Source organism: Dipodomys ordii, unplaced genomic scaffold (genome assembly GCF_000151885.1).
Source record: "Dipodomys ordii isolate 6190 unplaced genomic scaffold, Dord_2.0 Scaffold51, whole genome shotgun sequence".
Classification (NCBI taxonomy): Eukaryota; Metazoa; Chordata; class Mammalia; order Rodentia; family Heteromyidae; genus Dipodomys; species Dipodomys ordii.
The window spans coordinates 5,060,951-5,088,611 of NW_012267267.1; the positions used below are offsets into that span (position 1 = coordinate 5,060,951).

Below are 27,661 nucleotides of genomic sequence, written 5' to 3' on the forward strand. Positions count from 1 at the left end.
TGTCTAAAATTTCTCGGTATACAACATAGTACCTGACAAATAGAAGCTGCTCAGTACATCTTCGCTGAGGGAGTGAGTATTGGCAAGCATATGAGTATAATGTCAGTGTCATCAAGGGGAAGAGAGGGAAAGGACAGCAGGGGCAGAGGTGGAGTTGCTCACGTGATGGCATGGTCACTTCTTGAGAAAACGAAACACCCCTGCCGAAAGTAGGAAAAGGGGTATCCCATGATAACACTGTGGCTTCTACTCAGATCCACTGGAGAACTGAATTTTAAGATGAACACGATAGCTTTTCAAAATTAAACCAACTTACTGTTTTGTCACGTTCACAGAGCTCAGTTATGGGCAGTACTTCTAACATATTCCTTCAGAATCTGACTCACATATCTCTGGCACAACAACAATTAATGAAGTTTGAGAATATCCCTACAAATAATGTAAGTATCACATTTTCTTTTGGAATGAGTCGGTTCCTTTTCTGGAGTCCGGCTGGTGATCAGCTTGTGGATTTCATGTGTGTCCTCTGTGTATGGCTGTAGCTGTCAGCCAAGGGCTGAGCCTTACTTTGTTTCCTCCTCCTCTTGCAGAAGCCTGGCTTACTCGGAGAGCCCCCGATTATGGTCCTGCCCAGCACTCTAGGGCTGGGGCCTGCACTTCCTCTGAAGGCAGAGCTGGCACATCATGGAGAGGCACGCAAAAGTAAGTGATGGGTATTTGCCAAAAGTCAGTCCCGCTGAGGCTGGAGATTTAAAGGTAGGTTACTGCTGGGCTCCAATGGCTGAGGCCTGTAATCCTAGCTGTGCAGAAGGCTGAGATCCAAGGGTTGTGGTTCAGAGCTAGCCCAGGCAGAGAAGTCAGTGAGATTCTTATCTCTAACTAGCCAGCAAAAAGCCAGAAGTGGAGCTGTGACTAGATGGTAGAGAGCTAGCCTTGAGGAAAAAAAAGCTGAAAGGTAGTTCACAGGCTATGAGTCCGAGTCCTAGAACTAGCACAGAAATAAACAAGACTATTTACCTATATTCTGCATTTATTTATAGGAGGGTCCATTTTGAGCTATAGTAGACATTTCAAATTTCAGGAGCCCTCTTGACTTCTCTCTATTTAATATTGATAAGTTATTGATGGGTCTGCTTCCATGCCAACATAAGACAGCCCCTGCTGGATATGCTTTAATCTTTCATGCAGCTCCCAGCAGCATGAGGTGAAGATCCAGACAGCAGATGCACACATCCATTTCAATCTCGCCTCAGCTTTTTATAAAAGGAATAACTAGTACTTGCAAGAAAAGTTTACTTATTTGAATCATTTTAAAATTAGTACAGAAAACATTGTATATGTAGTGTAGATAATACTCAGCACATGGCAAAGGAGACATTATTATTATTAATATCTGAAGACAGGAGTATAGCTTTACTTCTTACTGGAATGTGATTTTGAAAGTCTGTTAGACATGGACATGCTTAGTGGAAACCTAGTGTCCTCAGTAATTTAAAAGTCAGCCAAATATAGGGAACTGTCTTCACACTTGTGCTCAATGAGTAACTCAGGCTATTCTGACATTGAAATTGATCGGGCGAAGGTTGAATCAAGATATTTTTAGGACATTAAAGAGCCTGTCCTTCCAAAAACTTGAACTTTTTATGACTAAAAGCGATGCAAGTGTTTATCATAACTTGTGTTAAATAAGCCTTGCTATAGTTTGTGCTCTTCGAAAAGTACTGAAAATTCAATGTTCAAGTAATCTTCTTACTAAAAAGAAAAAAGAACTTAAGTAGCTATCTCTAAGCATTTAGTGCTGTAAGATTTGTGTCAGTGAATTTGTGAGACATAAGTTAGATTTAAAGTGGTTACACAGGTTCTTTCCATTTAATTTTTTTGTTTAGTTGAGATGGGGTTACCAAGGCTGGTTTTGAAATATGTGGTTCACATGATCCTTCCGCTTCAGACTAAGAATAGCTGGGGCTCTACATGTCTGCCACCTGCCTAGATGACCTACAGATTTTTTATTTTTATTTATTTAATTTTTTTTTTTGTCGGTCATGGGGCCTGAAGTCTGGGCCTGGGTGCTGTCCCTCAGCTCTTCAGCTCAAGGCTAGTGCTCTACCACTTGAGCCACAATGCCACTTCTGGCTTTTTCTGTTTATTTGGTGCTGAGGAATTGAACCCAGGGTCTCATGCATGCAAGGCAAGCACTCTACCACTGAGCCATCTTCCCAGCCCAACCTACAGATTTTTAAACAGTGGAATAATTATGAATTTTCCCATTAAAACTTTTATTTCTTTTAGAATTTTATTTCTTACAAATAAAAACATTAAACTTTTATGTGTTAATGTTTGTCTAGTCACAAATACTGATTCCTTCCCACTCCCTTCCCCTAAAAAAAAAAAAAAAAAGTCTTGATATTCTGGTGTTGAAGAACCAGATCTTTAGGCTTAAAAAACATCTGGGGGGCTGGAAAGATGGCTCAGTGGTAGAGCGCTTGCCTTGCATGCCTGAGGCCCTGGGTTCGATTCCTCAGCACCACATAAGCAAAATGAAAAAAGCCGGAAGTGGCGCTGTGGCTCAAGTGGTAGAGTGCTAGCCTTGAGCTGAAGAGCTGAGTGACAGCGCCCAGGCCCAGAGTTCAGGCCCCACGACTGGACCCCCCCCCCAAAAAAAAACAAAAATAACACAAACATCTGGGAGAAAAATAGCAATGGGAAGACACTGAACTTAAGTTCAGAAGAGATGTTGGGTACCCTGGTTTTTATTAAGTGAAGCCAGCCAACCAGTGTTGGGTCAGTCCAGCCTATTGTCAAAGGATTTAATAAAACTCAAAACTTACTTAATCTTTAAAGAATGGAAGCAGGTGGGCAGGGGCGTGGCTTATTTGGTAGAGTGCCTGCCTATCAAGTTCAAACCTCAGTATCATTAAGAAAATAAAGAAAGAAGGGGGGGGGAGAAGGGAAGGAATGAGGGGGGAAAGGAGGGAGAAAGAGAGGGAAGGAGAGAGAGAGAAAGAGAAAGGCTGGGCTGGGTGCCAGTGGCTCACGCCCTTAATCCTAGCTACTTAGGAGGCTGAGATCTGAGGATTGAGGTTCAAAGCCAGCCCAGGCAGAACAGTCCCAGTGAAACTCATCTCCAGTTAACCACTTAAAAACCAGAAATAGTGTTATGGCTCAAGTGGTAGAGCAGCTAGCCTTGAGCACAAAGAGGCTCAGGGACAGCACCCAGGCCCTGAGTTCAAGTCCTACAACCAAAAAAAGAAAGAAAAATTTAAAAATAAATAATGTGGAAGCAGATAAATCGAGCATTTTTAAGGTACTGACATAATTTAAATCACCAAATATACATAAACTTGTAAATAAACAAGACTTATAATTAAAAATATAATAATATTGAGATCATTCTGAAAGTAAGAAAGCGTTATTGTTTTAGATTTTTTTTTTTCACAAAGGAGCCTCCCAACTTAAAAGCCTAGCCTTACCTTTTGAATTTTAAAGTTCTCTAGTGGGTACAAAATAGACTTTTCCACCTTGTACCTATCATGTAACAAAGTCAAAAAGACCGTTGCTGCCTGGCTAACAGCCCTTGCGTTTATGGTTTACACAGCATCTACTCTGGTTCCAGCGCAGACAGCGGTGGCGGCTGGCATGGGCATGTTGCCCTTCTTCCCGGCTCAGCACAGTGTTGGACAGGCTGGGCCAGGGCCTGGCGCTACTCAGGAGAAACAGCCAGCCACGGTGGGAACAGCAGATGGCAATTTCTCAGTGTCACAGCCTTATCTTCAGAGCTTCCCAAGCCTCACTGCTGGAGGCCTGCTGCCCGGACACCAGAAGCAACAGAGCCAACCAAAAGGCACAGAGATAAATCCAGAGGTGAGCACACACATACATATAGGCTCATAGGGGTACAGATGCTTCCAGGAGCCTCAGTGGGGTATTTCTAATACTAGCCATAGCCTAAATGTGATTGTGTTATAGGTGGTATAATTTTTGAAGCTTCATAAAATAATCCCTACTGTTTCTAAACTTGAAGTTAATCATATACTTAATATATAAATCATGACACCTACGTAGTTGTATGAAAATATAGTAAACACATCGATATTCAAGATATGTGAATTTTTAGCATTGCTAAGTAAAATGTTGAGTTGGGAATTCATTTTGTTGAAATTTTTTTCCATACTGGGGAATTAAATGCAGGGTTATGTTCATGTTAGGCATTTGAGCAATTCTCCCAGAACATACTTCATTTTGGTTTTGGTCTTGCTTTTTTGAGACAGGGTCTTAATAGCTTTGTTCAGGAACCTTAAATTTTGTTTTTTGAATAGCTGGGATTACAGGCCTATAACACCATGCTGGCCTTATTTTTTGTGGGGGAGGGTGGAGTCCAGGGCTTTGAACTCAGGGCCTAACACTTGCAGCGTTCTGTCTTGTGAGCCAGACCCAAGCCCTTACTCATGGCTTTTGTCGTTTGCTGAACTTATTTATTTTTAGCTGGCTGTTACTTTTAGTACCAGAGATAAATATGATTTGCTTTTGCTATATCATATGAAATAAAAAGTCTTAGTAACTGATGTTAATAGCTTTATTGTAGAAATGAGGTCTAGGTTGCATTGTGTTTTCTGGTAAAGATGAGTTCTTTCTGTTTCAAGTGTGAACATTGTACAGGACACCTTCCCTCCTATTTCAGTTCACAGTTCTATAGGTCTAGAATGTTAATTTTTTTAATAGGAAAAATATTAACAGGTGAAAATAAAGGTAAATAAATATTTATAAGTATTTCACAAGTTTATGTCATCGATTAGGTTCTGCGAGTTTTTAGTCACACTAAACCAGATGTATTGAAAAATGTGTTTCCCTATTCTTTCTTCATTCTAACTTTATGCTAATCTCTTAAGTAGGGTTTATTAGTTGAACAGTATATGTAATTGTGTAAACAAGGGATTTCACTTTGATAACCATGCATGCATGTAATCTGATCATATTCACCCCTCTATTTCCTCTGCCTCTTATGAAGCACCCCATCTTTTGTTTTTGACTGTAGACTGCTGCTAAGACCCAGACTTCGCTCCTGGGGGAACCTCCAAAAGAAGTCCGGCTCAGTAAAAATCCGTATCTGAACCTGGCGAGTGTGCTCCCCAGCGTGTGCTTACCGTGTGAGTGAGGGCTGTCACCTTGCACTTGCTCTGAGCGCTGTGCACAGTGACTTTACTTAGCTTTTAAAATCTCAGTGGAAACAGATAGTGTCCACTGACCAAATTATTCCCTCAATCACAAACCTACTCCTTAAAATGAAAAAGAAATTGATGAAAGTGAAGACTCCTAGAATGTATGTTACTCTTAGAATGTAGAGGAGCAAGATCTTTAATAGTATTTTTCTTAAAAATAAAATTATTTCATTGATTCATTATTGAGTCATGATTGAAAATATACAACGAGGGTGAAGGGACAGTTCGACAGTTCTCTGTGATTCTTTACAACACACAGAGGATTGTTTTACTACGTGCCGCAGATTGGCCGTGGATGGCGCTGGCTCAGAGCAGGACCTCACTTAGAGCGGACTGGGCCTCTGGGCTTCCACTCACCCTCCTTGTGCCATTGGGGTGTCTGAGCTGGTGCAATGAACCAGAGTGAAAGCCAGAACGAGGAACCGGAGCAACTGCTTCCTCTCTGAGGGTCTGTAGCATTTGATCCTAAAGGTTGTGTCATCATAACTACCCATGCCAGCCTTGGTCCCAGCCAAAATGCTGAGCCAGCTTTGACTCCTGAAGCTGTAAGTGCAGCCACTGCAGCACCAGGGTTGGAGGCGGGTCGCTCACGCTGAGCTCTGTCCATCTCAGAACTCAGGAAGCGGGAGGGGCTGTTAGATGAGTGAGCTATGCTTGACAAAAAGGCTGTGGTATGTTTGGCCTCCACCACTCCAGAAGAGATCTCGGAGAAATTAAAAACGGAAGCTGGAAAACAGTTAAAGCAGGACGTGGAAATATATCCTCGAGGGACTATTTCTGTTGTGGCTGTTACTAATGGTGTGAGGAAGAGGTAGGAAAGTGTATTTAAATGAATAAGTGAACATGGGGCTGGGCTGCATAGTATATATTATATCCGTGTATCCATCTGGATCAGACTAAAATCATAGAAATCTGAAAAGCACTGTCCTAACCAGGTGTCAGTGATTCATGCCTGTAATCCTAGCTACTGAAGAGTCTGAGATCTGAGGATCATGGTTTGAACTCAGCCCAGGCAGGAAAGTCTGTGAGACTCTTATCTCTGGTGAACCACCAAAAAGTCAGAAGTGGAACTGTGGCTCAAGTGGTAGAATGCTAGCCCTGAACAAAAAATTTAGGGGTGACACCCAGGTCCTCCGTTCAAGCCCCAGGACTGGCAAAAAAAAAAAGTAAAAATCAAAAATTAAAGCACTATGGTTTGATAGAGGCTCTAAAATACCTGACTTCAAACATCCTGGAAATAGTTACTCTGCCATCTTGGAGTGGCAGCAGAACGGCTGGATGAGGCCCCTCCCCTGCACTGGATGGGTCTAACGGAGGGAAGCTGGGAGAAGGCTTACCAGCACCCCAGGAGTGTGCCCACGGCAGCCCAAGCCCAGAGGCCTGCCCTTCACTGCAGACTGACATGAAAATAGCCCACCAGTGTCACCAGGGTGGGGGTGGAGGAGACGCCCCTCTGATCCACTTCATAGCTGACTTGCCATCCTGCTTTCTAGTCTTCATAATACTTAAGATGCTTATTGAATGTAAGAAATGATTTTTGTATCTGTTCAAAACAACATGAGGCATCTTGTGAAAATATTAAATAATAATCAAGACTTGAAACTTAATGATTTTTGAGAAGCCCCAGAATGTCCTTCTCCCTCAGTAAGTTGGCAGTCTTCAAATCCAAAAGGTCTTAGAAGTCACCAGAGATCTTTAAAAGAACAAAGAGGACTTGCTAAGTCTTTTCAGTATTTGTAAAAGCCTGTCAGAAATTACATTTCTACCTGAGAAAGAGAATAAATGAAGTTTACAAATTTGCAGCACATTATAGTAATTGAGTAAATATCTTAGTTACCCCCCAAAAAAGAGAATTGCTTTGCTAAACCAGGATTACAAACCCTTAAGTAATCTAATATATCCAAAGTATTTGGATTCCTGAAAAGCCTATGAGTACTAATTATCAGAAATTAGATTTTTATTTGCTTTTTTTTAAGCCCCCACCCGCCTGCCGGCCTTCAATCAGTCACTGTAAATCTACTATTCATTCAAATCTAGTTTCAACAAATTCGACAGAGCACCACCCAGGCACAAAAGTCACCACAACTTTGGTGATCAGCAGAAAAAGACTGTATAACACTAGAATGTTTTGGTAAACTTAAGCATATTTTAAGGGGGAAAAGCCAGGACACACATCAGATGATTCCATCTGTGGGTATTTAAAGCTACATATTCTTCCGTGCACACATTTGACTTTGTAAACGTGTAAGTTAATCTGGAGAAAGAAATTCTGAACTGTTAGTTATGGGAAAAAATAGGATCAAATGAAAAGGATTAAAGCCGAGTATCATTTAGATATATAAGTTCTGCTATATTTTTGTACCATCTTGAGCCCAAAAATTTATTTTATTATTTATTTGTCAGTCATGGGGCCTGAACTCTGGGCCTGGGTGCTATCTCTGAGCTCTTCAGCTCAAGGCTAGCACTGTACCACTTGAGCTACAGCACCATTTTTGGCTTTTTCTGCTTATGTGTTGCTGAGGAATCAAATCCAGGGCCTCATGCATGCAAGGTAAGCACTCTACCACTGAGCCACCTTCCCAGACCCCAAAAATTAATTTTTTAAAGCCAGAAAAATTCAATATGTTTTAATATACCTGTAATATATTGACCTGATCTAAAATTTCGTTATGCCCATGATTGTATTAGCAGGAATTCATATTTTATGTGTCTTGTTTGCAAATGTGTCTTTAAGTGGTTTTTGTTTGTTTTTTGTCAGTGGTAGGACTTGAACTCTGGGCCTGGGAGCTGTCCCTGAGCTCTTCGGCTCAAGGCAAACACTCTACCATTTGAGCCACAGCACCACTTCTGGTTTTCTGGTGGTTTACTGGAGATAAGACTCTCACAGACTTTCCTGCCTGGGCTGGCTTTGAACCATGATCCTCAGATCTCAACCTCCTGAGTAGCTAGGATTACAGACGTGAGCTATCATCACCCAACTCTTTAATTGTTTTTTAACTGTTTCTATCATAATTATTTTACCAATAAGGCAAGCTTCCACTTTCAGTTGTTCCAAAAGAATGAAACAATATGCTGGGGGCCAGTAGCACAAACGTACTGTAGTCCTACTCAGTCCTCGCTCAGATCTGATGCTCAGATTTCAGCCTGGGCAGCAAAGTCTTGTGAGACTCTTATCTGCAAATAAACTACCAAAAAAAAAAAGAAACAAAGAAAGAAAGGAAGAAAGAAAAGAAGAAGGAAGGTAAGGGAAGAAGGAAAAGCAAAGCAAAGCCAGAAGTGGAAGTGTGGCTTAAGAAGTAGTAAAGCATGAGTCTTGAGCAAAAAAAAGCTCAGGGACAGCACTTAGGCCTTGAGTTCAAACCCCAGGAGTGGCAAAAAAAAGAAGGAAGAAAGAAAAGAACCCCAATATTATATATAATTTCTTCTGGGGACAATAAATGTATATATAATGGCAAACTAAAATTTGTGTTCTGTTTGAAAATATGCTGAGTGAGTTTAGCATTCTGTTTGTAATTTATGAAAACCTAAATTGTGCTGATTTTGCCTTCAGCCGCTGCAAGTAAAACCTCCCTTCCTAAGACTGGAATCGCACACAGCATTCTGGATGCAATCTCTCAGGGAAGTGAGTCTCAGCATGCGCTGGAGAAGGGCATTGCCTCTTCCCCACCTTTCGGTGATTATGCACAGGTAAGTGATGACGATGTCATCAGCTCAGGGTGACAAGTAGCGTTCCATGAAGATGAAATTAGCTTTGCGTTCATGTGATCAGAAGAATGTCAGCTGGCACAGGTCAGCATATGGGGTTTCTTGCTCTGCATTTGAAATCTAGGAATGGGTTCAAGAGATTGCTACCTATGATTTTACACCAGATATTTACCTCTCATTGTTCATACGAGTGGTCATAAACTACATGTAGCCCACAGATGACACCCAGCTCACCGTCTGCCTTTGGAAAGAAAACTTTATTGGATATAGCCATGTCCACTCACTACACATTTTCTGTGGTGCTGTGGAGCTGCACTGAAAGACATGAGCAGTTCCAACAGAGGCCTATGTGGTTACCTGATTGAGTATTATCTGACAAAGCAGAGACTGCTGTCTTCCTTTTATACAAGTGTAGACGTGAGGACCCCAAGGAACTGCCTCAGCTCATGGTTGCTTTTAGATGGAAGACATGGTCATTTTTACAGGCTCTACTATACAAACTTGAAAACTAGTTGATCAACAACATCAAAATTCAGCCATCCTCACAGTCAAGAGGGGATTTTCTCCAGGACCCTGGTGTAGGCCAAAATCTGTGGATGCTCAAGTTTTGTATATAAATGCCATAGAACTGACAGATACAGAGTATTCAAAAGACACGTTGTGTTGACTTAGATATATCCATTTTGCTGTTTTCAGGTAGAACTCAAGAGAATGAAAAACCAGTGTCCACACACAAACTCACACAACAGTTTGCTTATAATTATTCCTAAGAGCCAAATGTGAAAGCCTAAATGTCTGTCAGTTAACAAATTATCCATAAAAGAAATGAAGTTCTAATCCACACTTACAACATGAATGAATCTTTTAAGCTTGATAAAGTAACACAGGCTCCATACATGATGCCACTTTATGAAATGTGCACAGCAGGCAAATCCATGGAAAAAGATAAGTAGATGGGCCTGGGAATGTGGCTTAGTGGTAGAGTGCTTGCCTTGCATGCATGAAGCCCTGGGTTCAATTCCTCAGTACCACATAAATAGAAAAAGCTGGAAGTGGTGCTGTGGCTCAAGTGATAGAGTACTAGCCTTGAGCAAAAGAATCTCAGGGACAGTGCTCAGGTCCTGAGTTCAAGTGCCAGGACTGGCAAAAAAAAAAAAAAAAGTAAGTAGATGGTAATTATTTGGGATCAGAGGAAGATGATTTACAGGTGGAGAGAGGTAACTTAACAGGTGCAGGAATTCTTGTAGGAATGAGGAAATGCCCTAGAATCACATTGACACACACAACCTTGCAGATATTGGACTCTGAGTCTTGTTTTGTGCTGTCTTGGGGTTTGAACTCCGGGCACTGTCTTTTGAGCTGTTTTGCTCAAGTGTAGCACTTTAGCACTTGAACCACAGCTCCACTTGTGCAGTTTTTATCTTTGTTTTTGTTTTTGTGGATATTGGAGACAGGAGAGTCTCTGGACTTTCTTGCCTGGCCTGGCCTAGAACCCTGAGGTCTTCTGAATAGCTAGGATAACAGGCATGAGCCATCAACACCTGGCAAGACTCTTGAGCTTTTTTCAAACAAGTCTTAATTTGTTAGGCCATTGTGTTAAGCCATTTTGATTCATGTTTCATAAATCTTCAGAGTGTCTATTGAAAACTCACGCTTGTAATCTTAGCTACTCAGGAGGCTGAGATCTGAATATCTGAAGCCAACCCAAGCAGGAAACTCCACGAAACTTCTCTCTTCAGTTAACTACCAAAACACTGGAAGTGGAGCTGTGGCTTAAGTGGTAGAGTGCTAGCTTTGAGTGCAAAAGTTCAGGAACAGTTTCCAGGCCCTGAGTGCAAGCCCCAGAACACTCTCTCTCTCTCTCTCTCTCTCTCTCTCTCTCTAATACCAGACAAGTTAAAGTAAGGTTGAATTAGAAATCAGTTTTAAATGGATACTACCATTTCTCCACTTAACTACAACTCAGATTTTGATTGCAATGTTCAGTTTATCTGTGTAAAAACTGCATGCCTTAAATACTTTAACTGTGACTGAGAAATAATTTACGTTTTCTCTAGAAGAATGGCATCACAGTCTGAAATCCTGTAGTAATGTGAATGTACAAATGGTTTGAAATGTCAGTCTTTTATAGAAGGCTTTGAATCAATTTACTACATACTTAATGACCAAATCTAACATCTAATTATAATTTGACAAACCAGTTTTCTCTGCCTCCTTTTATTAAAGTAGGTTAAAATAGGCCAATATTTATTCTCATCATTTTTTCAGCTTTAGTTATCTGTTTCAATAATATAGAAAAAAAATTAGTTGGCCAGGAGGCATGGCTCAAGTGATCTAGCACTAGCCATAAGTGGAAGAATTAGTTCGGCTGTTCTGTTTAAACCCTGATTCTATAAGGTCACTGCTGTCATTTGTGTGGTGTACTCCTGTGTTACTCTGGTTGCAGGTCATTCCTGCCAGGAAGTTGTCTCCCCAAGAAAATCATCACAGAATGGGAGAAGAGAGTGGAACAAAAATGAACAAGGCTGGAAGGTGCCTGGCCCCTTCTTCTACAGGGCAATGCTGCCATCTAGTGGCTCTAAAGGGGAGAAAAGCACATCCTGCAGTGACAAAATCCTGAGACATGCATATGAATGCCATAGACCTATTTGTACTATTAAATCTGTCATTTATAGAGCCTTGTGTGGCCACTAAACTTGTGAGGTGATCATTTCACTTTTTTTGCCAGTCCTGGAGCTTGAATTCGGGGCCTGGGTACTATCCCTGATCCTCTCTGTGCTCAAGGCTAGCACTCTTAACACTTGAGCCACAGCACAACTTCCAGCTTTTTCTATTTATGTGGTACTGAGGAATTGAACCCAGGGCTTCATGCATGCAAGGCAAGCACTCTACACTAAGCCATATTCCCAGCTTGATCATTTCACTTTTTTTGGGGGGGGGGGCAGTCGTGGGGCCTGAACTCTGGGCCTGGGCACTGTCCCTCAGCTCTTCAGCTCAAGGCTAGCGCTCTACTACTTGAGCCACAGCACCACTTCCAGCTTTTTTTTTTGCTTATGTGGTGCTGAGGAATCGAACCCAGGGCCTCATGCATGCAAGGCAAGCACTCTACCACTGAGCCACCTTCCCAGCCCCAATCATTTCACTTTTTAAATGTGATAAGCATACCTTTTGGTGGGGGTGAGGGAGAGAGGAAGTCTTAAGAGGGAGGGAGTGGCAAGTCAGGAGCACACCTTTGCTTCCCAGCCACTGTGCAGTGTGGTGCTGGCTTCCGCCATATCAGAAGCAGCCACATGGGGAAATACACAGTAGAGGAACCATTTGGCCAGTATTTACCGAGTGCCTGCTTCTTAACAGGCAATGTTGTAGGCACGAGGTATATTGCAGAGAACAGAGCGCTCTCTTATTTCAATAGAATGCACATGCAGGGAGGAGTTAGGAGGAAGTAGGAAAAATGGTAAAAATCTGTAATGATAAATGCAAAGCTTTGCAGATTAAACATGGTGAAGGGCAGGATCATTGTGCACTTGACCTCTGGGCAAAGATAAGAAGTTTGGGGAATATGCCATGCGCAAGTTGGTGAAGGATACTCTAGAGAGAGGACTGGCGAGCACAGAGGCCCTGGGGCAGACATGCTGGCGTGCCAAAGGAGCTGCCAGGGAGCTTTGTGGCAGGAGTGCACAAAGGGGAATGAGGGATGGAGTCACAGTGGAGTGGAGAGTAGTGGCGTCTTTTAAGCACTTGCCTGGACTTTGGTTTTTACTCTAACCAATAAATGCTGAACATGGCAAGCTCAGGAAGCTGCTGAGATGTTATCCAAGTAAAAATGATGTGACCTGGGGTAGGGGAGACAGGTGGAGGTGGTCAGCAGTGACTAGCTGCCAGGAGTTGTTGGAAGGTGTAGACAGCAGCATATCATAAATGTAGGATAGGAGACATGGCAGGATAGCCCAAGGTGTGTGTGTGTGAGAGAGAGAGAGTGTGTGTGTGTGTGTGTGTGTGTGTGTGTGTGTGTGTTAGGGCCTGCCTCATGCTCTCACTTTGCGTTTTCATTCAAGGCTGACACTCTACCACTTGAGCCATAGCTCCTCTTCTGGCTTTTTGTTGGTTCATTGGAGGTAAGAGGTTCATAGACTTTCCTGCCCTGACTGGCTCTGAACCTCAATCCTGAGCTCTTAAGCCTCCTCAGTAGGGTTATTATAGATGTGTGAGATACCAGAATTTACTGGCACAAGGATTTTAGGTTTAGAAAAAAAAAAATGGAATTGTCAGGGTCAGGCACCAGGCCTGAAAGTGACAGAATGTGCGATAACCAGGAGTAGTGAGGGTTGTGGGTGTCGTGGGCCCCAGCAAGGGGTTTAACACCACTCCCTTATCTTTGGAAAATCTCACTTGCAGAATGGATTGCAAGTGAAGGTATGCCCGTGTTTGCTAGTGGATGGGGTCCACTAACAAGCTACATCACCAACTACTGAAGGGTCTCCAATGAAGGCAGCTGGCGAATGGTGCCAGGGCCTGCCAGTGAGCAGGGGACGGTGGGGGAAGGTGGGGGGAGGGGGGAGGGGGCGGTGGAGTGAGCAGGGAGCAAGCTTGCCTCCTCTGTCCACTCATCTCAGGCAGCCGTCAACTCCCGGCCAGTTTCCTTCCCTCTGTCTTCAGATGACTTCTGAGCAAACCTCATTCTTCACTGCCAAAGAAATGTGGGGACAGAGGGCAAAGCCAAATCCTTGGCCATTCAGTGCTTTCATTTTATGAACTGTCCTGTAAACTGAAAGTTGTGTGAAGGTTTCTTGTATTGTCCTCCCAGTAGAAAGCTACACAGAAATAATGTAGCAGAACAAATTTGTCATTTTTTCCCTCAATGCTGAGGATGGAGCCCAGGGCCTTATACATGCTGGACAGGGGCTGTAATGAGCCACACTCAGCCACACTGTCCTTCTTGACAGGCATGATGGAGGGCTGACAGTTATGCCTATGACAGACTTTGCTCTGCTCCAGTTTTGACGGTCCAAATACCACTGAATGGGAAAACAAAGACTCTCCTTATTGGCTGTTTGTTGCCTTCGTGTTTATTGTTACATAACTGCTTGGACAAGCTTGTCAGCTGTTTGTAAATCCAAACACTAAGGATTAGACCACAGGTGCTACCCTTTACTGGCCTGCTGAACAGTGAGAAAGGTTTGGCCATTTCCAGACCAGTCCGGAATCTGATTATTGTAGACACTAAGGTTTTGAGTTCCCATTGCTTTCTAGAGTATTGCCATTTCCTTATTACTCTTTCAGTAGTCATACAAAGGAGTTGCCATTTAATAAAGCAGTTTATGAATACAATGTATTTTGCTCAGTGTCATCCCTTTCAACATTCTCATCTATCTCCAACCCTACCCAACCCTTTTCTTCTTGCTTTGACTGTTTGCTGTGTTTATACCTAATTCACTCTCCCCACTCATTTGTTTTGTGCAGGTTCTGAAGCTTGAACTCAGGGCCTAGGGCCTTAGCTTTTTCTCTTAAGGCTAGTACTCTACCACTTGAGCCACAGCTCCATTTCCAGCTTCTTGATGGTTAGTTGGAAGTAAGACTCTCATGTACATTCAATTTCAGGGACTGCTTTTGAACTGTGGTCCTCAAACCTCAGCCTCTTGCATAGCTGGGATTACAGGTGTGAGCCACCAGCCCTGGGCTCTCCACTCCTGTGAGCAGGCAGAGTATCAAGTTTGCTATATAGATTACTATCACTTGAGATGGCCAACTCCGATGTGAACAGCAAGAATGACAGCATGCTTATTTTTCTTGACTTCAAATCCTGAGGGGGCTTGGAGATGGGGTGATGTTGGCAGATTCCAAAGATGATTTGTTCATTTTGTGGTGCTGAGATGGAACCCAGGCAGCTAGGCAAGGCTCACTAAACTACAGCGATTTTTTTTCCAGTTGAAATTTTTTTCCTAGTTGCAATTTTTTTTGTAAGACTGCAAAGTTATGAATACAGACTCTTAAGAGTCTCCTAGGTTTTTACGTAAGTAAATTTCAAGTTCAAGTCTGAACATTTTGAACTATTTATAATTAACAGGACACCTTCGCATAGCAGTGTCAGATAAGAAGTTAACACTTTTTGTGGCAAGTTGGGGGGGGTTGAACTCAGGGCTTTGTGCAGTCACTTCCTCTACCACTTGGTCCACAGCTGCTCTTCCAACATTTTGCTAGTTTATTGGAGATAAGTGGCTCATGGACTTTCCTGCGTGGACTGGCTTCAAACCTTGATCCTCAGCCTCCTGAGTAGCTAGGATTACAGGCATGAGCCACTGGCTACACCAATGATTTTTACACAAAGATGTTATAACCTAATTTAACTGAAAGATTTGGGTTCTTTTTTCTTTGACAGCTTCTATGTTCTGTATTTACACCAACATGAACAGAATACAACTAAACATCTTTAGTGAGTAAGCAGATTTCAATTTAGCTTTTAACGTTGTGCTTCGGTTTTCTCCTAGATGTCTTCTTTGAGAAATGAGAAGCGAGGCTCGGCCTATCTCATCTCAGCCCCTGGCGGCAGTGCAGTGGAATTCGTTGGCCAGCATTCTCAGGGCACTGGAGCTTATTGCTTGGAAACCTACTTAAAAAAGAAGCGAGTGTGCTAAGCACCGCCTTCTCCCGTCACCTCCTGCGGCTCTCTGCAGCACCGCGCTGTTCATCACTGCCTTAACTTCATTCAGTCTAGCCATATCCTTTCAATACGGGTTTCTGATTTCCCAGAAGGAACTGTGTTGTGCAGCAGGTGGAATTGCCAAATGTCAAACACGCAGCAATAAGAAGAGACATCCACTGAAGATGCATTTCCACTAGAATTAGATCTGTGCTAATCCATGTGACATTCACACACAGACCACTGGAGAAACAATGTCCTAACGTTCCTTGGTTAGGACTGGGAACAATTTTGATGTCGCATACAAAAGTTTGAAGCAATAAGTGGGAAACAGTCTTGTTTCCTTAGCCTTAGAATGAATTTCTTACAAAGCCACTGTGCATTTCAATGCACTCTCCCTAGACGTAATCTCCTCTTTACATTTGTAGGACCTGCCTTCTCTAAAACCATCAGGGTGCAAGTACCAAATGTGGTGATGGCAACACGACCAATCATCTCTGTGCACGCTCCATTACTATAGCCACACCAGCCATGCTAGGCTAGGCCCAGCAACAGTGATCACGACACACTGATAAAGTTCTATGTACTACCATTTGCACCTTTTGTGGCAAATGCAAAGTATTTTAGGAAAGGGAACTTCAGTGATCAAATTCAGGAGTTGGGCCACTTTGGCCCACTACTGTGTGCTGCCTGCAAGCTAAGAATGACATTTGTATTTTTAAATGGATGGGTGGGAAGGGGAGACTGATGACTAGAAACTTACATGAAATTCAAGTTTCAATGTCCACAAATTTTTATTTTATTGGAACAGAGCCAAGCTTATTTAAGCAAACTGAGTAGCTTTGACAGAGGACCACATAGCCTGCAAACCCTAAAATATTTACCACTTGGTCCACAGAAAGTTTACTTGACTCCTGGCCTAAAGGCACTAATTCCCTGTTATTTTCATTTCACATGAAGAAAGACCTCCAACCTTTGCATGTGACATAGAACAAAGGTTTCTGTGTTGTCTTTCAGAGCAGACTAGTGATGGTCTACCTACTAGACAGGGCCACTTTGATTACCAAATGCCCTCATTCTACACAATGTTAACTGTCCATACTGCCCTTTCTGAAGGAGTCCTAGGGAGATATTTGTAACTATTTTGAGCTAATTAGCTATGCTTAACTCTGGTTTCTCATTCTTTGGTAATATGTTTGGGTGGAAAAATATTAGCTCTTTAATCCACTTAAAGAATTTTTGTCTTAACGTGAGTTTGACAGTGCTATTTTCTGAAGATCTTGATATTAAATGCATGAAAAACCCTTTGCTATCTAGAAATTTCTAAGTTTGTTCATTATTCTGAGACTGTTACTGGTGAGAGTTTGGGATCTCAATGATCCTAGTCTTTAGAATCAGATCATTAAAATAGCTTGTCAAGTTTGGAGACTGTTTTTTAACTTTGATACTGATATCTCACTAAGTATGAAGTATAGGACTAGTACAAATTACATGCTTTGTAGAGAATTTTACTGGTTAATTTATTGCATAAATGAGCTTCAGTTGGAAGATGGTAACTAGAAAGTTAAACTAAGACAATTCCTAGGAAGTATACTACCCATAAATAACCAGACAGGAGCCACTACACAGCAGATGGCTAGTGGTCTCTCCTTCCCTGCACTTCTTCCATTTTCCTATTGGATTTGGCCTCTTGGGCACCTGGTTACTCCTCAACTACAGTATAAACAGAGGAAAGGGAAGATGGTGAATTTTACATCACAGCTGCAAAGAGAGCAGGAAGAGGCCGAAGAATTAAAACAACAGTGTTTTGGATTCTAGCACCTGTGGATTTGCCATCCATACTGGTCTATGCCCACTATCATTGGACTTAACCTAAGTACAAATCAAGTTGTTTTAGTAACAAGGACCTTTATTAACCCCTCCCCTTTAAAATGTATACTGTTATTTTTCTATGTAAGCAAGCTGTTTGAAATGCTTTGAAAGTAAAAAGTTAATATTAAAAGGCATATGCATGTAAAGTCTTCAGTATATTTATTTGTATAAAGAGTAAACAAAGTGCATATAGATGACCACAGGTTTGACACAGAGATCTTGGTGATAAAGACAACTGAACAGATTTAAATGGCAAGTTTCCTGACATTTAAAGAAGTCCTGAACTCTTCTGGGGGCTCAAAGTAAGATACTGAACAAGTACTAGATAGCATTAACAAGTTTTTCAGACTCTTAGTCATAAAGAACTTTATGCTTCACATTGAATTAAGAGACTAAACATCTTAACTTGGGCTTTGGGGAGGGGGATATGGTGGGAGGGAGACAGGGTCTTGCTGTGTAGCCATGTAGCCCAGGCCGGCCTTGAACTCTTAATCCCTCTGCCTCCTAAGTGCTGGGATTACATGTGTTTACTGCCACACCTAACAGAGATTAATCATTTTCAATTACCCAGATCCTCCAAGCAAACTGGAAACTGTCTAGTAGATCCTGAACTCCAGAGTGCCTCTGGCTAGATCTTTCAAGTTTTGCATCATGAGGTGATGGTCAAAATAGTATCGACCTTGTAGATGGTGGTAAGTATCAAAACACTAAGACTAGTGCAACATATGTGATATATATATTCTGTTTGCCTATAGTGTCCAAACCTAATGCTGGAACAGCTTGTCCCAAAGTGGTAGCTAGAAACAGGTGCACACTGAAGGCTCTTGAAAGCATGTGTAGCATCCAGGTGTAGGGAAAGGGCAGGTGAAAAGCACACTGCCTAGGAAAGCACTGGCACAGGCTAGTTCTCAAGAAGTAACATGCAGAGTGTACCCCATGCTGTCCCCTGTGCAAGGCCAATTTGTTCAACAGAAGATGATGGTCAGCCAAGGGAACAACAGCTGAGTCACTGGACAAATAGCTTGAAGTTTCAATCCTACTGGTGACAAGAATGTACTCATTTCTGAAAGGAAACAACAGCATACTAACTGGTATCTAGTATTTTAAGAATGGTTGGTCTATCACTGATAGATACTGAATTTTGAGGGCATGTTAACGTATTGGCCAAGTCCACCATTTTTTATCTAAGATAAATATGCCAGAAAATACTTTAGGTTATCTGGCAATTGAAAAAAGCTATCATCTTGAGATGGTACAATTCCTCTCATTTCACAAATACTATTTTAAGGCGATTATGATGCAAACTAGCTCCATGAAATGGGGGTACAGTCTTTCCAAAAGGAGGAGTGCTTAAGTGCTTTCTAGCATTTTGACTATCATTATTTGTCACTAATTTGAAAGATGTCAATTTAGAGAAGTTTCATACATGCCAGGGCAATAGTAGGCTGGGCCTTTGCCTGTTGAGTGACTTTTTAGACAAAACAAACTTGCCATAAAACTTTTAAAATTGTTCAGGTATTCATTGGGAGAGGAGGACTTGGTAAACAGTGGAATTTAAAGGTTATTCATGCTTCTTAAAAGTGCTTCAAATCCTTCAATAAGGTTCTGAAAAGTTGTCCGATTGGCTGGTTGTAATTCCCAGCATTTTCTCATAAGCTGATAAACCTGTAAAAAATAAAAGCAATCGACAGTAATAAGAATGATGTCAGATTTGGTAAGTTTTAAAACATTATAAAAACATCAAGAGCATGGAATCATTTTGGGAATGACTTCTCCTTAAAGATTAGCTCCTATAGTACAGAATAATTTAAAATGCAGAAAATGTACTTATGAACTACAATTCCTAAACATTAACATGTGAGAACCTCCTGGGCTGACTGACCATTAACCAGGCAAGTGAAAGGGGGTGGGCGAAACTGAGGCAAGATCCTATATCTCACCACAATGGCCATCTCGCTCTCATTTATACTGTTCAATATATATTTTTCTTGCAGTGCGAAGGTTTGGACTAAGAGCCTTGGGCTTGGCTAGGCAAGCACTCTGTCACTTGAGCCACACCTATAGTGCCTATTCAGTTTTTTTAAGAGTCTGAGTCAGGTCTCAAAGCTCAGCTCCCTTTAGAATTTAAGGAACTGAATAAATAGTGTAAGTTTTATTAGTAACTATCACAAATTTACACACAAAAGTGAGATGAGGCTTTGGCAAAATATTCCTTGGGTAGGCAGTGGATAAGCAGGAAAAGACTTCTTGCCTTGAACGTCATAACCCTGTGTCCCAAAGATTATTTCTCGAATGTCTTACCTGAAATTGAGCTTCAGAAAAGTAATTTAGAGGACTATTCTACTCCACCTCTCTGCCCTCCAGCCCCTGCTGCTCTGAAAGCATACCGCAAGCGGGCTGCTCCCGTGAGGAGCACCGTACCGTACCTCATCAGGACAGTTGCGTGGACACGGCAGGCGTTTCCCTTCTTTCAGTGTGTTCACAAGTCTCGTAACTGTCATCTGGCCGTGAGTTGGGCCGATCATTTTCAGGAACAACTATGTAAAATAAAACCAAACAGAATGTTTTACTTTGTAAATACCTGTATAGGTAAAATACTAAAATTAACTGGAAACAAGTAATAAGAACGCTTTTCTCCTTAATAACAAATCGAAATTTTTCAGTAGCTCTTGATTAGGCTGTAATCCTATTTCAGACTCCTCCCAACCACTTATTCCAGTCAGGAAACCTGTCCAATCAAAATCCCTTGTTCAGGAACAAGCATGAACAAGGTCCAGTGCTGCTCCACTGAGCTCACGTAGGTGCTCTAGAAGCATCCTCTCGTCTTCTCACACAGGTGAGATCCAGGAAATCTGGGTTGTCCTACAGACCTCTGGGCTCCATGTGAAACCAAGTCTTGGGACATCTTGTTGAATAACAAAAGGAAGTGACATTTTCCCCTTTCAACATAATACATAGTATGCATGATTATTAAAAACAAAACTTACAAAGTAGAGGAATGGACATACTTTAACTGGATTTTAGATTCAGATGAAGAGACAAGACTTACGGCCATTGGGCTTGAATCTGAATCGCAGTAAGTGAGCAGCTCATGCAGGGTCACTCCAAAGGACCAGACGTCAGAAGCAATATAAAATTTACACTGAATTAAGCATTCTGGAGCATACCTGAAAGAAAGCAGAAGGTAAACCTTCCCTTCCGGAGAGATTCCAGCTCAAAAGCTAAGAAAAATCACCTCTTTGGTTCTTAGACTTTAATATTCAAGGAATCTGTGTATCATATATTAATCACATGTGTGTGTGCTAGTACGGTGCACACCTGAAAGAGTAATAACCTTTCAGTCTCTCAGTAGCACATATTTTCCCCCAAATAAGTAGATAACTCTGTGTTCTTTATGTGGAAGACAGGGAAACTCCTGGCTGCATGCTGGATTCCCACAATCTCATTGGCCCATTAGTGCCTACTGTCATGTTTTGATGAGTGGTGCCCAATTGCCCAAGCTAGGTGTTAAGACAGCCCGTATCCTTTCCTCCATACTTCTCGGTCGTACCTCCCACCCCATGCTGCTGCTGCCTCCTGCCTAGATTGCTGAAGGAGCTGAATCTTGCATCCCTCCATAGTGATGGTTTAAAACAAACTATCCTTCAATCTGCCAATGGCATTCCACTGCTTTTGGGATGAAGTCCTAGCTCTAAAACTCAGCTTTCTTAAGCTCTGACTCAGTTGCTGCCCTCCACCAGCCTTCTTTGTGATTGATACACACTGAGTTTCAGTTCCTGTCACTCTGTTACCCTCACATGCTACCTTCCTTCATCGATACAAACTCCACTCTTTTAGGTCTCACCCAAACATTCCAGGTTGACTGCCTCCTACTTCATCAGTTTGGTTACCTTATCTCCAGTACCTGTCCAAAGATGGGCCTTGACACAGTGGGTTTTTTTTTTTTTTTTTTACACAAATGAAGAAAGATTCAGGCTCTGTAGTGGGGAGAGATACAATTGTGTCTGTTCAGGAGGCACTGGGACTGCTGATCAGTTTTATAGAGAGCAGAGAAGTCTACAGCTTCTTCCCAGAAGATTGTTTCAGGCTAAGAGGATGATTATAAGTGTGTGGCCTTCAAACCAGACATCTGGTGATTCATGAGATGGCCAAGACCCTCATCAAGGATTTCCCTGGCTCTGTTTATCACCATTTCCCTTCTCCCTTTTCTACCCTCCTTCTGCATGGATGTGTTTAAGAAGGCACTGGCTTTTTCCACCTGCTGACAGCCGTGACAACTGTGGCAGATGGTTGCCCTCTCCTAGGGAAAGTAGAGATGCTGAGCTCGTGGTCAGACCTTTCCTGTTCTTAGAAAAATGGTGCCATCAAAGCTCAGGCATTTGTGGAGGCTGCTGTCAGGCAGACTAAATGAACTCCAACTTTAATTCAAGCCAAAGGAATGAGAAAGCACCCATGAAAACAGTATAAGCCTATGAAGCACTGATGAAATCTAGTTGCATGATTCAGTTACCAAAACACAGGACTGTCCCGGTCATCCTTGACTGTGTAGTATTCCTTATCAGTTTCAATTGCTTTGGTTAAACCAAAATCTCCAATTTTCACTTGGTGTTCACTCTCAACAAGCACGTTTCTTGCTGCTAAGTCCCGGTGAACATACTGTCGAGAACCCAAATAGTCCATCCCCTAAGAGAAGTGAAGTAGCAATAAGCACATTGTTAGTCATTTCAAGGTATATTTTATATCTGTCATTTCATAATTAAAAGAACCATTCATACATCACTAAATTTTTTGGTAAGATCAAACTGATACAAAGATATTAACGTAATTGTATTTAAACAAATCAATTCACTTGTATGTAGAAGCTCATTCTTCACCAATTAAAAAATATGCTCAAAAAATTATTCTGAAGTCTCCCACTTATCTAATTTCAAATCACAATGATCCAAGGCAAACTGCCTAATTCCTGGCGTGTCTGTGTTTTACCTTACAAATCTGAACGGCATATTTCAGCTGTTGTTTGAGGTTAATTTTGTTCTTATTCTTTGGAAGATATTCCTTAAGGCTTCCCGAAGGCAGAAATTCCATAATGAGCTTGATGCCATTTCCTCCTATTTAGGAAAAACCCATCAGTAGTGGTTACCAAATCAAAGAGCACAAGAGCCAAGAGTGAGAGAAAAGACCTGACATGGTTTTGGCGTTACCCTGTGAGCCAGGCAGCTCTAACTAACGACACACCCCTCACACTGAAAGACAGCTCTTAAGTTCTTAGCTTGTAACACAACCCCAATTCTTACAAACCACCAGGAAATGATAACTTTTAAAATTATAAGGCATATCCTTCACTCTCATTTAAAGGACATACATGAATAGCTTGTCCTTAGAAATAAACAAGTTATTGGTAAATACTACTACCAAATACTACTTGCCAACTAGATTTAAGTAAATATAAAACAAAATGCTCTGGCTAGTACTGGGTCAGAAGCATGGGGAAGGGGCCTGGGATAGGTGTTACTTCCATATATATCAGTGTGGATATTTGGATGGTGGAGTACTGGTCAGCCGGTGTATACGGACCACAATAGAGACACAACTGAACCATCCCTTCAGTGGGAAAGGGAGCTGAGAGAGTTGACTGTGTGAGGACAGTGAGAGACCTGGAAGTCCAGACAGCTCCTAGTAGCTGATGGCTTAGATGAAGCCAAGAACTGCATGCCTAGCACTGCCTCTGTGAGCTAGAGGACCAGTTAGTCTTTGAACCAGATCCCACTTTGGACAACATACCGTCTTCTGTGCAGATTCCTTTGTACTTCACAATGTTCTCGTGATAGAGGTTCCTTAGGATTTCTATTTCCTTCTTCAGGTCAGCTATGTGGTTACCTCCACTCTCAGGCTTCAGGGATTTGACAGCCACCTGCTCTCCTGTATTGTCCCCCTCAGGGTCATACCTGCAGAGCTCAACCTTCCCAAAGTGGCCCTGGAAAGACATACGTATCATCAGAGAAGCCTCAGCCTAGCTAGCTAGGCACACCTAGAAAATGAACGTCTTGCTCACATGGTTGTGCCTCTGAAGGCCAGAGGCTAATAGCACTGCAGGAAGCAAGCTCTTGCCTGGAATCTATCCACCCATCACAGCCTTATTCTTCTCTTGGCCTCACTACCCTCACAAGGCAAGTAATAGGTGACCAGTTAACCCACAAGGAAGTGTAGATTACTTCTGGTCTTATAGAACTGTGGCATTCTTTGACTGCCCTGAGGCCATACTACAGGCTCCTCCAGCTCCACAGTGGAGCTGAAGAGGGCATCAGCAAAGGAATCTGCACATTCTAGCTAAGCCACTTAACAGTGAGGTGACCAAGTCACCAAATCTCAGCTGGCTTCAATATGTTTTTCTATAAAGCAGTAATAAACCCTTGAGGATACTGTCAGGACTAAGGGCTATGCTTGTGAAAATGCCTATACTGACCCAGATAGACTGTGGCGCCAAGACATGCCAATCATTGTGCTGTTATTTGAAAAATGGAAACTTGGTGTCAAGATATAAATGTCTGATCATATTAGTTATTGGAAACTCCTATTTGAGGTCTAAAAAAAAGCTCTGTAGTAAATCCAGCCCTTGTTTCAGGAGCCTCATAGGATATTTATTCTCAAAAAAAGCCTAAGACATTTTTTTCTATTGACATAATATCTATACCTAATTACTTCTGTCCCATAGGAAAAAAAAAAAATCAAGCCAGGTGTCAGTGGCTCATGCCTATAATACTAGCTACTCAGGAGGCTGAAATAGGAGGACCACGGTTTGAAGACAGCCTGGTCTGTGAGACTCTTATCTCCAAAAAACTACTCAGAAAAAAGCCAGAAGTGGCACTGTGGCTCAAGTGGTAGAGTGCTATCCTTGAGCACAAAGAGGCTCAGGGACAGTGCCGAGGCCCTGAGTTCAAGCCCCAGGGCAGGCAAAAAAAAAAAAAAAAAATCAAGGCTCTCTTACGGAGGCTGAACAAGGATCCTGGCTACAGATACACTGAGAATCCAGTTATACATTCAGGCAGATGTACGGTCTAGCAGGTGGGGAGGTGTTAAGTGGTGTGTAATAAGTGTTCCTTCTAAAATGCAGTAAGATTGTTCTCTTATAAAGTCTGACCCAGCATGGGAAGAAGCAGGAAACAGCTTTCTATGCAGACATAGTCTGTCAGCAGAGAATACCATTATCAGCAACAGAGAGCACAAGTGTAACTTGCCTCTCCCAAATCACGGATCCTCTTCAGAAAGCGCTTTTCAAAATGGGTGGGATCCACCTCCGTTGCTGGTTGTCTTTCTGAAACAATGTCTGGATCTAACAAAAGAAAAAAGAAAAAAAGGTAAAAAAGCAAGTGATGCCCAAAGATTGCCACTTTCAGGAAGGCTCTGCTCTTTTCCCCCCGCTCCCCCTGCCCAATGTTCTATGGCTGTGGCTGTTCATGGTTATGATGGTATGGGTCAGTGTCTTACTCTGCTCTTCAAGCTTGTTAATGTCCCTCATGATGGCTCGGAAGAAGGGTCTCTGATTGGGGTCATAGTTCATACAGCGGGTCATAAGGTCAGCTAGTTCCTTGCAGGATGGTGTCACTGGCCTGCAACGGCTTTCATAGAATCTCTCTTTCTGTAAAGAAGAGGAACACATAAGAAACAAAGGAACCCCAAGGGCTGGGAAGGTGGCTCAGTGGTAGAGTGCTTGCCTTGCAAGCATGAGGCCCTTGGTTCAATTCCTCAGTATCACATAAGCAGAAAAATCCAGAAGTGGAGCTGTGGCTCAAGTGGTAGAGAGTTAGCCTTGAGCTAAAGAGCTGAGGACAGTGCCCAGGCTCAGAGTTCAGGCCCCATAATGAAAGCAAGACAGAAAGACAAAAAAACAGACAGACAGACAGACAAAGGAACCCCAAACCTTTTAGAACCAGGTCAGAACACTCAAAATACCTCATTTAATTTCCAACATCTCTGCTGAAAGGTAAGTTTTCTGTATGGGTTATAATGGCATTATTTCACTGCAGGAAATCTCTGTCCTGATACTAGAGTAGTTTAGATTCAAGAAGGATGGGCAGTATGTAACAGTCCCAACAATGCAGTCCCATGAAGTCAGACAGCCTTTCGGGAATACAGTGTGGCAACATGCCTACAATCTTCATGTTCTTCACCTGCTATAACCCATTTAGACCCAATTTGTGAATGATTCAAAAATCAGATACACCAAGACTAATAGATAGAACATTGGAAATTTGAGAACATAAATGCCAAATATGTATATAATATATACAACTCATACGCAGTTACATATACAATATATAGTTATATGTATTATTATATAATATATAACTATTATATATACTACATTATATAGTATTTTATAATTACATATAGTTGAATAACTATTACATACAATATATATTAGTATATATAATTACTATAAATTAGTTAAGTAATAGTTAAAAAAGACCAATTAACTCAAATTTATTTTTAAAACAATTAAGTCTTGCTCAATCTCTTATGAAAGCATTCACATTTTTTTCTTTTTTTTCTTTTTTGGCAGGCCTGGGGCTTGGGCGCTGTCCCTGGGCTCCATTTACTCAAGTCTAGCACTCTACTACTTTGAGCTACAGTACCACTTCCCTCTTTTTCTTTGATTAATTGGAGATAAGAGTCTCACAGGGACTTTTCTGTCCAGGCTGGCAGGCTGCAATCCTCAGATCTCAGCCTCCTGAGTAGCTAGGATTATAGGAGTGAGCCCCGGCACCTGGCTTTTTATCCCATTTTTTTTTAACTCACAGATTTTAAAATTCAGAACATATAACTATAATTAGCATGATGCCAATTTTGTTTACAAGGATAGATACAAACAGTCTGAAAGACAATATGGGAAAGTGTTAATAGTGGTCAGAGACGACAGGAAACTAAGTTACTTTTACAGGCTTACTCGGTAGCCCAGTCCCACCTCTTCCCACAGTGAGCTTCCTGGAAACTTCTAGGATGTCCATGGAAGTCTCATCTTCTTCACACCCTGGAAACAGTTGCTCACCTCAATCAAGGTCTTGTCTTTCAAAGGTATCTCGCCATTGTAGCAGATTTCCCACAGTGTGGTTCCAAAGCTCCACTTGTCGGCAGCCACACTCAGGTTCTTAGAGTCTTCAACACACTCAGGAGCAATCCATGGGATTCGCTCTATGCATTCTGGAGAAAGACAACAGGCACACTTACAAATCTGCTTCTGGGATCACCCATGAAACAGGAATGCCATTCACCCAGAGTTGCAGGCAACCAAAGAAACTATTTCCATCAGGGTTCCCAGATGTAGACAGACCTGGCTATGAAGTCCTACAGAGAACCATCAATGGCAGCCTCTAGGCTTACTCCAATGCTTTTGATAAAGCAATCTGATCACCTGCCTTCTGAAGCCCTGGCCTCACAAACACCAGAGCATCCCAGCACATGGACACCAGGGTAGATTAGGGGAAAATGTAAACAATGGCTCACCGAATAAAGCAAGGGAGAAGAGGCCAGTGTCTGCAAAGGCAGGCAACTGTCTGTCTGTATCCTGCACATGGGAATCTTAGGTTAATTTTATATTGATTTCCAAACATGGGGGAAAGAATGGGGAAGGAATGGGGAAAATCACATATCCTTTTCTCATGGTAACTTCTGTGGCCACTGGTTTTGGCTTCTAAGACCACAGCTCACAATCTTAGCAAAGACCGCTGCCATGCCCACTGGAAATATCCTCCACCAATACTGTGACCCCTACAGAGTAGTAACTTGGCTACCAAGGGAAGCAAAGCAAAAGAGTTGCTCCAGAGCCCAGCGTTCAGATTAAGGCCCACCTGATTTTCCAGGCCTTCTTCCACCCTTCCTGTTCTGTCCCCTTTCCTATAGCCCCCTTCACTGACCAGAAAGGCCAAGAGAAGTTCTAAACATCTCCCACTGCCACCAACTAGATGATGTCTCTATCTTCCAAATCCCCCCACAGCATTTTTTGGGGGGAGGGGTGCTAATCAGTCACAGGGCTTGAACAGTAGGCACTTTCCTAGAGCTCTTTTGGCTCAAGGCTGGTGTTCTACCACTTTAAGCCACAGTGCTACTTCTGGTGGCTAATTGGAGATGAGTTTCATGGACTTTCCTGCTGGGGCTGGTTTTGAATTACAATCCTCAGACCTCAGCTTCCTGAGTAGGTAGGATTACAGGTGAAAGCCATTAGTGTATTTCATGG

The 27,661-nt window shown here is 42.2% G+C and overlaps 2 protein-coding genes across 3 annotated transcripts in view; one reads left to right on the forward strand and one right to left on the reverse strand.

Moving 5' to 3' along the window:
- Raver2 (ribonucleoprotein, PTB-binding 2) overlaps positions 1 to 15,619 on the forward strand; it is a 70,072-nt gene extending 54,453 nt beyond the window's left edge. Inside the window, exons 8-13 of the mRNA XM_013020503.1 lie at positions 336 to 440; positions 591 to 702; positions 3,596 to 3,861; positions 5,033 to 5,144; positions 8,767 to 8,903; positions 15,407 to 15,619. Coding sequence (XP_012875957.1) covers positions 336 to 440; positions 591 to 702; positions 3,596 to 3,861; positions 5,033 to 5,144; positions 8,767 to 8,903; positions 15,407 to 15,553 — 879 coding nt within the window. The 3' untranslated portion in view covers positions 15,554 to 15,619. The remainder of the gene's footprint in view (positions 1 to 335; positions 441 to 590; positions 703 to 3,595; positions 3,862 to 5,032; positions 5,145 to 8,766; positions 8,904 to 15,406) is intronic.
- Positions 15,620 to 17,572: 1,953 nt separating this feature from the next.
- Positions 17,573 to 27,661, reverse strand: part of Jak1 (Janus kinase 1) — a 75,306-nt gene continuing 65,217 nt past the window's right edge. For both annotated transcript variants that reach the window (XM_013020598.1, XM_013020599.1), the window contains exons 17-25: positions 26,477 to 26,628; positions 24,916 to 25,066; positions 24,666 to 24,760; positions 23,212 to 23,404; positions 22,414 to 22,538; positions 21,941 to 22,113; positions 20,480 to 20,597; positions 19,857 to 19,967; positions 17,573 to 19,095 (exon numbers count right to left, since the gene is read on the reverse strand). In XM_013020598.1, the coding sequence (XP_012876052.1) occupies positions 18,985 to 19,095; positions 19,857 to 19,967; positions 20,480 to 20,597; positions 21,941 to 22,113; positions 22,414 to 22,538; positions 23,212 to 23,404; positions 24,666 to 24,760; positions 24,916 to 25,066; positions 26,477 to 26,628 (1,229 nt within the window). In that variant the 3' untranslated portion in view covers positions 17,573 to 18,984. The remainder of the gene's footprint in view (positions 19,096 to 19,856; positions 19,968 to 20,479; positions 20,598 to 21,940; positions 22,114 to 22,413; positions 22,539 to 23,211; positions 23,405 to 24,665; positions 24,761 to 24,915; positions 25,067 to 26,476; positions 26,629 to 27,661) is intronic.